Here is a 13,956-nt window from a genome sequence, read left to right on the forward strand (position 1 = left end):
AATTAACAGCGGATAGAGAGGTGGAGAAGATATGCTGTAAAGATAAAATAACCCCTCTTAAATGACCTTGACGTTACTCACATGGGTCACGTAAAGCTGTGCCTGAGAGGCTGCGGGAACACCCACTGGGGGTAGCGGCGGGGGAAGGCGTTGAGGAGGGGGCACAGGAGCAGGGGCAGGAACAGGCTGAGGGGCCCGGACTTGCAGTGCTAATCCTGGTTGCCCTGGCAATCCAAGCTGCCACGAGAGCAAGGAAATAAATATACTTTAATATGTCTACTTCAAAGCATTTAATGTATTACTTGTACAAACAAAATCTTCAGTCCTTCAGGAGAGCTACAGAAATCTACTGATATACTACATCCTAGCTAGAGACAGAATCTATAAGATGTCTACAGTGTGGAGAGGATTAAGATTTTATTCTGACTACCCTAGAAGACTTTAATGCACTGATAATAGTCTGGTTGTTGCCATTCTTTTCACTATTTAGAACCGAAATCAATAATACGATCTTTTTTTTACATTTCCGTATCTAATAGTATTGCCATATCTTTGAAATATGGGTCGCAGGAGGATCGTACAGTGTGCGGTATGTTTTCTAGAGACCATTTACCTGTGGTTGTGCAGAAAGATGAGGATAGACAATTCCTTGCTGAATGCTGACCGCTGCACTGACCACCGGCCTCTGAGCAGCACCAAGGATTGCTATACCACACATAAACAAAACAATGAAAGAATGAAAAACAAGATGAATGCGACTGCATCTCTAATATGCGTCCGCTTTTATGTATGTTCATTGATCAATGATTCTGTGACCTTTAACATCTGACATCATGAACCCAAACTCTTTACATTTGATCTGTCATGCTCATACATACTTGAGCCCTGTTAAGTTATCACTATGATAGATAACTAATATGTAGCACACTGACATATCAGGGCCACATTGTATAAAACTTACCATTGGTGGTAACTTTGCCATCAAGGGCAACTACCATGGTAATAGGGCTCAACAGCCAATCAAAATCAAGGTTTCCATGGTATTTACCATTGATGGCAAAGTTACCATCAATGGTAAGTTTTGTCCAACGGGGCCCAGGTATCTATTTACACCTGAGTAGAGAGTGGCAACAGTGAATTATTTTTTTGCCAAAGGACGTTAGTGCCAGACTGGGATCCCAACCCTCAACACTTGGATTAAAGGCATTGTTTAACAATGTTAAATCTGAGATGCATGGCCCTACGTGTTATCAGTGTCTGTGATATGGTGTAATATTGAAGCCCTAAACAAATTGTGCTTCAAAATGATCATGAAGTGCCTCAAAAAAATCAAAATCTTTGAGTGACCGGTTTACCATACTCATTTTCCCCAATAGACTGTAGTGTAATAAAAACCGCTAGGAAAACGGTTTTTGAAATTTTGATTTCCAATCATAAATATCTTGATAATCAGACAGGCGATCGGCTTGTAAAAGTCATGGGGTTCCTGACTAACCTAAAGGTTTATAATTATCATTGCAGCATGAGATAAATCCAGCATTTTGTTTCAGAATCTGAGACAAAGATACCCAATCCCTTTAAGAGTCAAGTGAAAGAACCACTGTACCACGACACCTCCACCAAAGCGATGGATTGTCATGTGCATACCTTGTGCTTGTTGTTGAGCAGCCAAGGTTTGACTCATGACTGTACTAGCAGCAGCAGGAACAGTGGGTTGAGCTTGTGAATACAGCCCTAAAGCTGCGGGATGATGCATCTGCTGCTGCTGATGCTGAGGAGGAGGCTGCTGCTGCTGTGGAATGGCCTGCTGGGCCAAGGGCTGCTGGGGTGGACGAGGCGGTGCAGCAATCATGTGGGCAGCAGCTTCAATAACAAAAGAGCCATTTAGAGTTAGGAGGATGGAAGGAAGGTCGGGGCAAGATTAAAGAACATTTTATACACATGTGTAATGAAAGATTAGAAACAAACACATTTCAGGATTTAGGCCAAGCTTCAATAACAAGAGAACCATTTAGAGTTAGGATGATGGAAGGAAGGTCGGGACACGATTAAAAAACGTTTTATAAGCATGTGTAATGAAAGATTAGAAACAAACATATTTCAGGATTTAGGCCAAGCTTCAATAACAAGAGAACCATTTAGAGTTAGGAGGATGGAAGGAAGGTTGGGGAACGATTAAAAACATTTTATACGCATGCGTAAGGAAAGATTAAAAACGAACATATTTCAGGATTTAGGCCAAGCTTCAATAACAAAAGAGCCATTTAGAGTTAGGAGGATGGATGGAAGGTCAGGGCACGATTAAAAAACAACGTTTTATAAGCATGTGTAATGAAAGATTAAAAACAAAAATATTTCAGGATTTAGGCCAAGCTTCAATAACAAGAGAACCATTTAGAGTTAGGAGGATAGAAGGAAGGTCGGGAACGATTAAAAAACAATGTTTTATAAGCATGTGTAATGAAAGATTAAAAAAGAACATATTTCAGGATTTAGGCCAAGCTTCAATAACAAGAGAACCATTTAGAGTTAGGAGGATGGATAGAAGGTCGGGGATTAAAGAACATTTTATACACATGTGTAATGAAAGATTAGAAACAAACATATTTCAGGATTTAGGCAAAGCTTCAATAACAAGAGAACCATTTAGAGTTAGGATGATGGAAGGAAGGTCGGGGAACAATTTAAAAACAACATTTTGTACACATGTGTAATGGAAGATTAAAAATCAACATACTTCAGGCTTTACGCCAAGCCTTTGAAACTGATCTTGAGCTCTGGTATGGGAATCTTATTTTGAAAGAAACTTGCTATGATTTATTCTAGATTGTTCATCCTGCAGTAGATTGGCTGTTTAAACTAGTGAAATAAAAACAAATGCACAAAAACTTACTGGGCATTATCTTCGATAAAAGCCACAACTCCCATTTGCACATAGTGGCTTGTGTTGAGAACATGGTGTCGGACCTACTCACCCAGATTTCCTTATCTTTCTATGCTCATTACTCAGCCCCCTATACATTTTCTATCAAAATTGTTTGGCACATGTAATCTTGAACATTCAGACACTGAATTAGTTACATATGATATGTACATCATCAATGATAAGAATTTGATAAAACACAAAATCTAAACCTATGAGTAGGTTTTACAAGAGCTCCAGGACTTATATGCGTTTGTCAACTAATTACTTTGCTAAACACTGGAAGAAATCAAGGAAACAGCTCTTTGACAGTTATTTGCATCTCATAGATGAATACATAATAATAATAATGACATGTCTGTCAGACTTGACACTCCTGGCGCAATATACAGTGTATGTATTTGCCTGTAATCGTGACATTTAATGTCAATGTACATGACCTTTAACCCCATCCCCAAACAGAAAATAAATACGGGTAGATAAATAGAGTGTTTGTGATAATGTAGACTCCATGACCAGTCTTTTGCATGGAGACTGTTCTTATCACAATGCAAGATGCATTAATCTTGGAGGGCAGTATCGGTCGATTAGCTGGGTTTCACGTCTAATCAACCTTCTTAACCCTCCAGTCCTAGCCTATACATACTCACAAAATCATGTGGTTACAAATACTGTACAAAGTTGATCGGACATAAAAGTAAATCAAAAATCTCCACACTTAAAACTAACCAAAACATTATGAGCAAAAATGAGTTATAAAACATCAAAATAATGAAAACAGTGATCCTAAATTAGTAATGTCACTTAAATATAGAATGAATTTGGGCTATCTTTCTTGTTTGTACACAATCTACAAAGAAATAACCCAAAAGGTCAGTCCTGAATATTCAAATCAAGGTTAGCTCTTAATACATTGAATGATTCAATGGTTTGTGGAATAAAGTGTGAAGTGTTTTGTAACTGCAAAGGAAGAATCTATGTCAAACAGATTAGGGTTTTTACCCTACTGGACTAGATAATTGGATTAAAAACATGACCGTAGAATTGTCAGCTATTACATCAATACCACTCATCAACCCCACATGTCCTTTCCTAAATGCCATCACATTAAAATGTGATTATCTTACCCATGGCTGGTGCCGATCGTTGGAAGATTTGGCTTTGATGTGTCATGTACTCTGCTTGAATCTGCATGTGGTTAAATAGTATGAAATAGTATGGTCAATCACAATTTTATTTTTTTCACTTAGAGGAGTAACAGGACTATAATAACATTCATGATTCTTCCATTTTGCATTAAGTGTTATAAAATATACATCTATTCTTCAAAAAACTGATTCATAACTCTGTATTAAAGGGATCGTTTAACAATGTTAAATCTGAGATACATGGCCCTAAGTGTTATTAGTGTCTGTGATATGGTGTAATATTGAAGCCCTAAAAAAAAAAGCGCTTCAAAATGATCAAGAAGTGCCTCAAAAAAGTAAAAATCTTTGAGTGACCGGTTTTCAAAATTTGTAATTCCAATCATAAATATCTTGATAATCAGACAGGCGATCGGCTTGTAAAAGTCATGGGGCTCTTGACTGACCTAAAGGTTTATAATTATCATTGCATCATGAGCTAAATCCAGAATTTTGTTTCAGAATCTGAGACAAAGTTACCGGATCCCTTTAAGACTTTTGAAGGATTTTCATCTTTTGGTTTCTCACTTTAATAAAGCTACAAATAATTATCATGAAGTTATTTTCCAATTTTTCAAGGAGCAACAATATGTCATTCTGAATCCTGGATTCTAAATTTGAGAAGAATGCAAACTTCTACAGGAATCCATGTAGGTCTGTTTAACTTTAGACAGGTATTATTTTGAGAAGTCTTTTACAGGAACATACATGTGGAGAATGTAACAAAAATGCAAAACAAGTACATGTACGCTTAAATACATCCCCGGCATAGCACCTGAAGGGCTCTCCGAACGCTGCTGAGATGTGTGAGATCACAGTATGGACACGATTTGCACAAGCAGACGATGTCCCATGACATCTCACACATTTTCAGTGCCTGTGTTTTCATCTTCTCTTGAGTTCTTGCTCTTACTTCACTACCGTCAGGCTAAATGTATAATCTATTGCCTCACTCTAAACCCCGCACATGTTATTATTTTGATGACAAATGCAGCGATACAAAAATAAAGGAATCTGTCGCTTTTAAACAAAATAAGACGCCATTCAATATTCAGCTGCACACACCGCGGTATGTTCGGCGTTTCAAGAGGGAACAAATACCGTCCTTAATATCATTCCGGGGGGTTTTCAATACGAAAGTCTGGTTTCTTTGATTGTTAATTAACCCCTATCCTGTGTATTTACAAGCAAAAGATTTAAGTTATCGAAATCGGGTCATATCCCCTTTTGAATGGTTTGACATGCCATCACATTTATATACACTAAACTCATTATAATTTGACAAATAGAAGCTTTGCAATTATGTTCATTCTTTATGGGATGTCGTCTGCTTGAGCAGTATTGGTCCATATAGTGACGTCGTTAAAACATCGTTATTTGTCCGGCGAATCTCTCATATATCCCAGCTGCTATGCAGGGGGTTTTATTTATATTTTTATAAATCACCCGATATGTAGATGACCTAAAACTTGTACGATGGCCATCTGTAAGCTTACCAGTTTCTAGTCATACATTAGTTGACATATTTGTGATTTTCTTTGACTTTCACCTTTAAAGGTGAATGAAACCCTTCATTGTAATCTACATGTACGTCATTATGTAGAGGACATTTAAACTCACATTTTCATACAACAATCAGGTTCGTAGGATATGTATATTTCAAATGACTGATATTATACTTTTCCATTGCACAATTATTACTTTTGACTTTCATTCTCCTTTAACAGTATTGTATACATGCATACCTACAACAGTGACTAGATTTTCACAAAGTTTGATGGAAAAAATGTTCTAAACATTCTAGTTCATGTTAATAATTCATGTCCCAAACTTTGAGATAAATAAAGCATAAATTTGCAAAACTGAAACTACCATGTATTGTTGCATCTCCATTACATCTAGGGTTCAGTGACACAAAGGCATAACTCCATATTTTATTTGATATCAAAATGTTCAGAAAAATGTGGGCTTTCCAGGAAACACAAAGACTGAACTCCTGGCCCAAGTGCTCAGTGACACATAAAACACTTTTTCTCAAAATGGTCAAAATGGAGTTACGTCTTTGTGTCACTGACCCCTCGACATCATATACAACTTGAGGAGACGGTTGACGTACGGTTACAACCAGGTTTTCGCAGAGTTTTTTGGCCGCCTGTAGACCGTCTACTTTGGGATGAGTGACGTAGATGTAGAGGTTCTCAAAGGCTTCCCGCCCAGATGTGGGCTCCATGAAACCAGAGCCCCGCCCTCGCAGGTAGATGTTGGCACCGGTTTCTGCTCGGATGTGATGTAGGAAGGAACCCTGCGAGAAAAAAAAACAGGACCCTGTTTCATAAAACTTGATATCAATAACAAGTTACAAGCTACTGTTATAAGCTACTGAAATCATGGCATCTGATTGGCTATCAGCCGATTTGTCACTGATTTGTCATTTGTCATTGAAAAAAAGGTTTTGTGAAACAGGCCCCAGGAACGAGCCGATTGGAAAATGATCCAAGTTTGGTTAGAATCTGCTTAGTGGTTCTTGATTTATCGTGTTAACAAGAAGCAGGATGGAGGGACGTACGGACGGACGGACGGATGAACAACCCTACGTCACATTCGGTAGCGGACGCATAATAAAAATGAGAGACGAAGAAAAGAGTGTGAAAAGTGCAACAACGAGTCACCTTAACGATTTGGGAAGTATAAATAGAACAAAGAAAAGAAACAAGATAATTGAATAATAGTTAGATTTAACGGAAGGGAAGGAGTGTTTGAGAAAGAAAGAAAATGTTTACTTACCGCTGGACCTAGGATCTTATCTTTGATACTAAATGACGGGTCTGCATGTTCCATTCCCACAAATACTTTATCTTGTAAGTAATGCTGTCATGAAAGAAAAGAAAATGTATACAAAAACCCTTATTCTTCTATGCACACACAAAGACTAGTTTCACTCCACCAGGAGTGTAGAACCGTATTACAAGATATATAGATGCAGATATTATTTTTTCTGTTATCAAGCATTAAATTTTCTTTAAAAATTCAGGGTGTGTTTTTTGAATTATTAGAAAGATTAATAATGAACAATCATTGATTTCACATGCATGTCATAACTTTTGCTGTGCAGGGCCCTCAGGGATAGCAGTTTGCTAAAGAGACAACCCTGCTTAAATGAAACTGTAAATAAATAAATTAACAATAACATCTACTTCTCAATGGTTCTTCTGGGATCTTTTTTTAACCCTTTAAACACTTCATCATTCTTCAAGCATGCAAACTCTCTTAATCTGCTGAAGCAAATGTTTATGCTAAACTTTTTTGCTCACCCCTGAAGACTGTGCTGTTTGGATGGCCAGTTGGATCGCAGGGGGTGGAACCATGGGGTGGGGTACCGGTCCACGTAACCCGCCCGCTCCTCCAGCGACACCGGGCCCCCTGACGTCCCCTCCTCCTAAAGCTGGTCCCCTCATCTGTGCCCCTAGTCCTGGGGCAGGGGGGTGGCTGAAGATGGGTACCCCTTGGGGTCTGGTGTTGACGGCCCCTGCTGGGCCAGTGGTGGCTGCACTGAACCTAGAGCGGGTCCTGTTAACCGTAGGGGCCCCGCCCTGCTTGCCTTGCATACCGCCCTCTATTAATGCCTTGATGTGCTCCACAGCCCCTGGGTGGTATTAAAGTTATTAGTGTTGATGAATACAATAATGTACAGTCAAACCTGCTTTAGTGACCACCTGTCTACAAAGACCACCTTTCTACAACAAGCACACTTTATGTCTCCCTTGAAAATGGTTTCTCTTTGAAACATGTACTAAAGGAACCTGTCTACAAAGACCACCTGTCTACAAAGACCACCTGTTTCTACAAAGACCACTTTTGTGTTTCCCTTGGGCAGTCGCAGTAGACAGGTTCGACTGTGCATTGTATTGCATATGCTCGAGCACCAATGGTTTTACATTCAATTTCTAACATCAATCAAATTCACTGGACTGAACAATATACCATAACCGAAACCTTACTTAAACCCTTCACAACTCAATCCCTAAATTATTTTTGACAAAGTAAAAGCAAGGTATCGAATGTCAGATCACTGAATGAAGACCTGAATATTAAATAAACTTCATGCTCAATCTTGTCCGGGATATCTTTAGTGCTCTTTAGTAGCACCCACCAATTATGACCAGATTTCAAAGTCCTCATTTTTGTCTTTTTTTTTTCTTCTCTCCTATCCTGTTGTCACTCTCCCACTTTTCATCTCAGGGAATTGCCTACATCCTTACTAATATGAAAGAAAGTTTGTTGACGAGGTAGACATTTTTTAAAACTTTGACACCTGTGCACTTTACCTGCTTATAAATTGATAACCCATTGGATAAGATTTGATTTTGGCATAACACTCATCATCCATATATACTCCAAACCGAGTTGTTTTGGGCACTGTATTCGATGGCTAAATACTTCTTTTCTTTACGGATAGCAAATGACAAAGAGGAACAACAGTCTCTCAACAAATACATCAGTACCATAGGGAATACTCACTGTCTACACTCTCCCTAGTTGGTCCTTGTACACATAGATATAATGGCCTCTCTCTGAAAAGATAACAAAAATACATTTCAAAAATTAAGTTATAAATTCACAAAACAGCCTTCTCTAGATGGATTCCATTTTCTTTTGCAGTTGAAATTCTTTCTCTTAAAAATAATAAGGATTTATACTTTCTTTTTTTTTGTGCAAAATGCTTTCAAATGATAATGCTGTAGTCCCAGCAATCTGGTTTTGTGTGTGTTTCCATATAATACAGATTTTCTTATCTTTTTTTTCTTCAAGGGAGAAACTAAGCAACATCACTAAGGTTCACTCCAGTGCTAAATAAGTTACAGCCATGATCTAACAGCTAAAGGAAATCACAAAATATCTTCCACAACGGAAACTAACCCCATATTGTTTGTTGCTCTGTCTGCATATGACATGTACCTCCCTCTCGTTGATACAGCTGCTCCTGTAAGTCTGCTGATCTGTGGAGATAAGAGAGAAATTTCATTATGATGGAATGCAGGTAATTTACAATTCATACAAATGAACTTATTGCAAGGGGGGTCTTTGTTGCATGTAACAGATATTTCATCCCAAACTTGCCATTTATTTACATGTGAAATGTTTTGTATTGTGTTGTGGCAGTTACTTCTGACATGGTCATGCATAAACAGGTACAGACACAAACACAAAGGGACTCCACATTTCACCAGTATTGTTGCATAGGGAAGATGGAAGAAGATAACATATCTTGATAACAGATCAATGGAAGGGATGCAGAGAATGTTATCAAAGTAAATCTCTTCTCTATTGTACATGCATAATTCATTCGGTTGTCAAAGGCATCAGCCTGATAATGGTGGGATGTTGCATCGTCTGTCTAAAGTGGACATTAACAGATTCACATCAAACATCACTAAAGGCTTGTTCAGATATTGCAACAAAGCTGTGGCATTTTTTTAAAAATGTGTAAATGAATGGCAATTGTGCGCAACAAAGGACTGGCATGTATTCACTGAGCTCTGTGTTGTACGATAGAGGAAGGTGAAGAATAGTATTCTTTACGTCATCATCAAACCAGCACTGGGGTTTTGCCGTGACATATCTGAACCAGCCTGAAGAGGAGAACTGTCTCATGCAATTATACAATATTTAATTAACAATAAAATACTCAATGTGAATCATTCCCATCGAATCCACATTCCGTCATCAAGAGACTATGTTTACATTTTTTGAAGTATAATTCACCCTTACAGCTAGAAAAAATTAGGTCCACTTTATCATTCATTTCTTTTCCTGCTACTCCAATAATTCTTATTTTTTAACGCAAAATATAAAATGTTGTCAGCAAAGTCCCTTGCTCATGGTCTGTGTCCAATAAGTATCAGTGAATGATTGGCAATACGATACCTCCTCTTGTGTAGATCCTTTGGTGAGCATGTTGCGACATTGTATGGGTACTTCGTTGATTTCAACTTCTGCAACCAGAGTTTCGTTCTTGCCTTTCTCCTCCTTCACAGGCTGAATGAAAGAGATGGAGAAATGGAGTTGATAGTAGCAAAAATTTCAAATGCTTTCTGATTTTTACCATGTTATTAATGTGACATAATTCAACTTTATTCTCATGGTACTCTTATTTTTTAAAGTGAAAAGAAATTGATTGAATGTAGTGATTTATAGTCCTAAATCTATCTGGGAATACTTGATATAAAAACACAAGTTCAAGCATAATGATTGTTTTGTCAATTTACCTATAAAAGTCGGGCCAAAGCACAAAGACAAATGTGCCCATAGTTTTTTTCCATACTTCTTTTCACAGTTATATTCTACATGGTGTTTTTTTTTTATACAACGGTAGTCCACTGTACTTTGGGTAAATTTTTGTCAAAGCCCACAAATAACTAATACCTTTCATGGACATGTAGACGTAGTTGTTGTTTATCATGCAGTAAACTGGATATCAAGGCCAGCAAAACATAAACCACACTATCAAACCACTATAGTGCATGAGTGTTGATATAACCAGCCTGATTTTATGATCCTCCATTGCCTATTACTCAGCTTTTACATACCTACAATTGGCTTGTTACTAGAGAGCGTATTTCAATTTGAAAAATGTTTTTACAGAAGTGATTATTTAAAGCTGATTTTTTAATATACATGTAGTATTTCGAAATGGAACTACTAGGATTCAAATTTAAATAATTTTTAGCGATTGGTGTACTATAAATGTAGGATTCATTTGATTCGGTGAGATATTATTGTTTACTCCAGTGCATCGTTTCACGAAACCAACATGAGTACAAGTTCACCAACATCCCATCGACATGCTTTTTAATTTCAATACAGGCGTCTCAATAGAATGTCGGCGAACTTATACTTATAACGGTTTCGTGAAACACTGCCCAGATAACCTTGAACAGGTGGTTAGAATGACAATCATGTACATACCAGCTTGACTTGTTTCTGTTGTTTAGTATCTGGTTCTAATGGTACAATGCCTGGAGGTAGCTTGAGTTTGCCCTTGGAGATCAGCATGGCATTGATTCTAGCTGCTGCAGCCGAAGCTGCCTCAAGACTGCTCACCTGCCCGTCCAACATCTGCGCCGCTGCTGCTGCTGCCGCTGCCGTAGGGTACGGAGAGGGGGCAGGAGGGGCGGGGCCAGGGGCAGGGGCCATACCCATAGACAAGGGCGTGTCCCATTTGGAGCGGCGGGGTCGACCGTGGCTATCGGGATGATATCTAGAATTTATTTGGATGAATTTACAGTTCAAATTATGCATAACATACACATTTTAGCATTAGACCAGTTCGTAGTTAGCACATGGTTCAGATGACCCTAAATATCCACACATCTTTTAAACATAGATACATCCCACTTTGTGCCTTTTGGAATAATCACAGCTAAAGTCATGGAGGTGATTCTTTGCTTGCCCCACCCTCTTGAAAGGATTACTTCCACCTGTGTTCAATAAAATGTATTACATGTGCATGCATGAATAATGATTACATAACTTTCGTGAGCATGTATCCAGTATTAGTCCAGTGGGTTTTAACATTTTGTAACAGTGACCTTTATTTGCGCATGCGCAGATTGTATCTACGAACTGGTCTATTGCTGTCACCTATATATATAATTTCCCTTTTTTCAGAGGGGATAGAAAGTAGAAAATGAAGAATTGCTTAAAAAGCAGCTTTTATGTTTGCTATTCTTCCAAAGATATTAGTTACACATTTGTAAACAAAACATCTGCACTATTCTACATACTTGTAGTATATCTTCTTAATTTAATACATGTAACATAAGAAGGACATCATGGTTAATTGACAGGGAAAGTACATGTACATGTACATGACACATGTGGTGCTCGGGTGCCTTCAAGCATGGGGACTTCAGAAAGAGAGGTTCCAAGGAGTCGGCAAAGGTATCAACGAGGATAATGGAGAAACATTTTATTGCATACATTAAAGCCCCACTGTCCTACTTGTAGCTACTCGCTCCCTCTATATAGAAAACTTCCCCAATCGGTGCCTGTTGGTCCCCCATGATCCTCTTTTTCTTATGTTAGTTGAGAGCTGAGTAAATGAGATAGCCACCTGTTAGTGACCTCGCTGTATGGTCTAATCCCTTCTGGCCAAGTAGTATTGACGGTCTTTAAACCTGTAAAATGCTTTGGCCCTTCCATATCATTTCTCCTGAGATACTGTAAGATTAGTTTACCTGTTTGATCCAACCCTTAACCCTCTGTATGCCACACAAATAATCTTACCGTACCACATTCTTACACCATACAAGTAACTGATCATATGATGAATAGTTGAACTTGAACTTACTCATTCATCCTGGAAGAGGTCACACAAACCGGTTGAAAGAGGTCACACAAACCGGTTGGAAGAGGTCACACAAACCGGTTGAAACAATAATACTCTCCGTTGTGGTAAATAGTGAAGTTAACTGATGATGATATGATGTAGACCTAGAAGAGTAACCATCATGACGTCAAACTAGATACTTTGAAAGACATCATCAGCATTAAAATCTGAAAAAGGAAACAAAATACAAATCAAGAAACATTTCTCAAAGGAGCTATTAAGGTTTTTATTAGTAGATAGATCTTCATGTAAGAAATTTGATATTGATATCGCTCAGCCCTACTTCACACGCACATGCAATTGCCTCTGTGAAGAGCCATGTAAACAAAACTCAAGGCAACCTAAAAATTATTGATGAAATACTTACTTTTGAATGCGATGCTCCAAAATCATACTATTACCGTAAATAACCATAATAATTGAGTTCTGTAATTTCCAGCTGATTCACTGCTCAAAATCGTGTAGAAAACCTGAAGAAACCGCCGCTGATTTTCCTTGGTGCTATGTGTGCCACTCACCATGAAGAAATTTGCGCATTGAGCGCTATACAGTGAGTTTAAGCGCTCTCATTGGCCGATCCGCTCGAGTGGCTTAGAATTTAAGTGAGAGAGGGCCTGTTCCTAATAGTTTTTTTTTTTGTTTTTTTGCACATATCGCACGACAACCAAATGCCCTAAGATGTTGATACCTACTTTGATAGAAAAATAAGGTTTTACAAAATGGAAAAATACTAGAAGAGAAAAGGTAAGAAAGAGTAAAGACGGATTGAGGACGGTAAACCCCAAACAAGAGACTCTGGAGATCTACCCCAGAATCCTCTCACCGGCACCAGAGTTGCCTAGGCCAATGATGGCCGAGAAGATTGCGCAATGTACCGCGCCGGTCTGGCAGGAAGGTGCCAATTGCGGTGAGGGGTTTTCATGGACCAGTAGATCTGAGATTATATTATCAACAAAAAAAAAGAAAAGAGTATGAATTTACAAATAGCACCAAAAAATAGAAGAAAAAAAAAATAAAGTGAAAGGCGAAAATATTCTAAAAAAGAATGAAACGCCGATAATACCAAACAACAAACAACAAACAACGTTAACCTAAGGGCAATTTAAGTCAATGGCAATATCAATACGTAATATTACTTCACACCACATAGATTTTGACATGTCATGCTTTAAACAGGTGACGCACTTCACACATTACTGACGCACACATGAAATTGCACACACATTAAATGGAAAAATCAACGAACATTTCAGAATAAATTTCCATTTTTTTACCTTAAATATGCAAAAATGAGAATTGTTCAAACTTTAAAAATAGTTACGTAAGACTAAAACTTAAGTGAAATACTTTACCTTTTAAGAATGCTAAAAAAATTGTAACAAATAGAGGGCTTGACTGAAATATTATAATTTTGGTATTAAAAAAAACGGAAAATCGCAAGCTTGCTCCTCGCACAAATA

General features: G+C 38.0%; 1 protein-coding gene across 1 annotated transcript in view; it reads right to left on the minus strand.

The window, feature by feature from the left end:
• The window catches only part of LOC762869 (KH homology domain-containing protein 4), a 49,853-nt gene extending 37,230 nt beyond the window's left edge, over nucleotides 1–12,623 (minus strand). Inside the window, exons 1-13 of the mRNA XM_030976926.1 lie at nucleotides 12,542–12,623; nucleotides 12,458–12,495; nucleotides 11,074–11,365; nucleotides 10,033–10,143; nucleotides 9,025–9,104; nucleotides 8,626–8,678; nucleotides 7,419–7,750; nucleotides 6,892–6,975; nucleotides 6,224–6,409; nucleotides 4,051–4,111; nucleotides 1,648–1,863; nucleotides 614–705; nucleotides 82–237 (exon numbers count right to left, since the gene is read on the minus strand). Coding sequence (XP_030832786.1) covers nucleotides 82–237; nucleotides 614–705; nucleotides 1,648–1,863; nucleotides 4,051–4,111; nucleotides 6,224–6,409; nucleotides 6,892–6,975; nucleotides 7,419–7,750; nucleotides 8,626–8,678; nucleotides 9,025–9,104; nucleotides 10,033–10,143; nucleotides 11,074–11,365; nucleotides 12,458–12,465 — 1,671 coding nt within the window. The 5' untranslated portion in view covers nucleotides 12,466–12,495; nucleotides 12,542–12,623. The remainder of the gene's footprint in view (nucleotides 1–81; nucleotides 238–613; nucleotides 706–1,647; nucleotides 1,864–4,050; nucleotides 4,112–6,223; nucleotides 6,410–6,891; nucleotides 6,976–7,418; nucleotides 7,751–8,625; nucleotides 8,679–9,024; nucleotides 9,105–10,032; nucleotides 10,144–11,073; nucleotides 11,366–12,457; nucleotides 12,496–12,541) is intronic.
• Nucleotides 12,624–13,956: the final 1,333 nt, after the last annotated feature.

This window comes from Strongylocentrotus purpuratus, unplaced genomic scaffold (assembly GCF_000002235.5).
Source record: "Strongylocentrotus purpuratus isolate Spur 01 unplaced genomic scaffold, Spur_5.0 spur5_scaffold_9, whole genome shotgun sequence".
Lineage (NCBI taxonomy): Eukaryota > Metazoa > Echinodermata > Echinoidea > Camarodonta > Strongylocentrotidae > Strongylocentrotus > Strongylocentrotus purpuratus.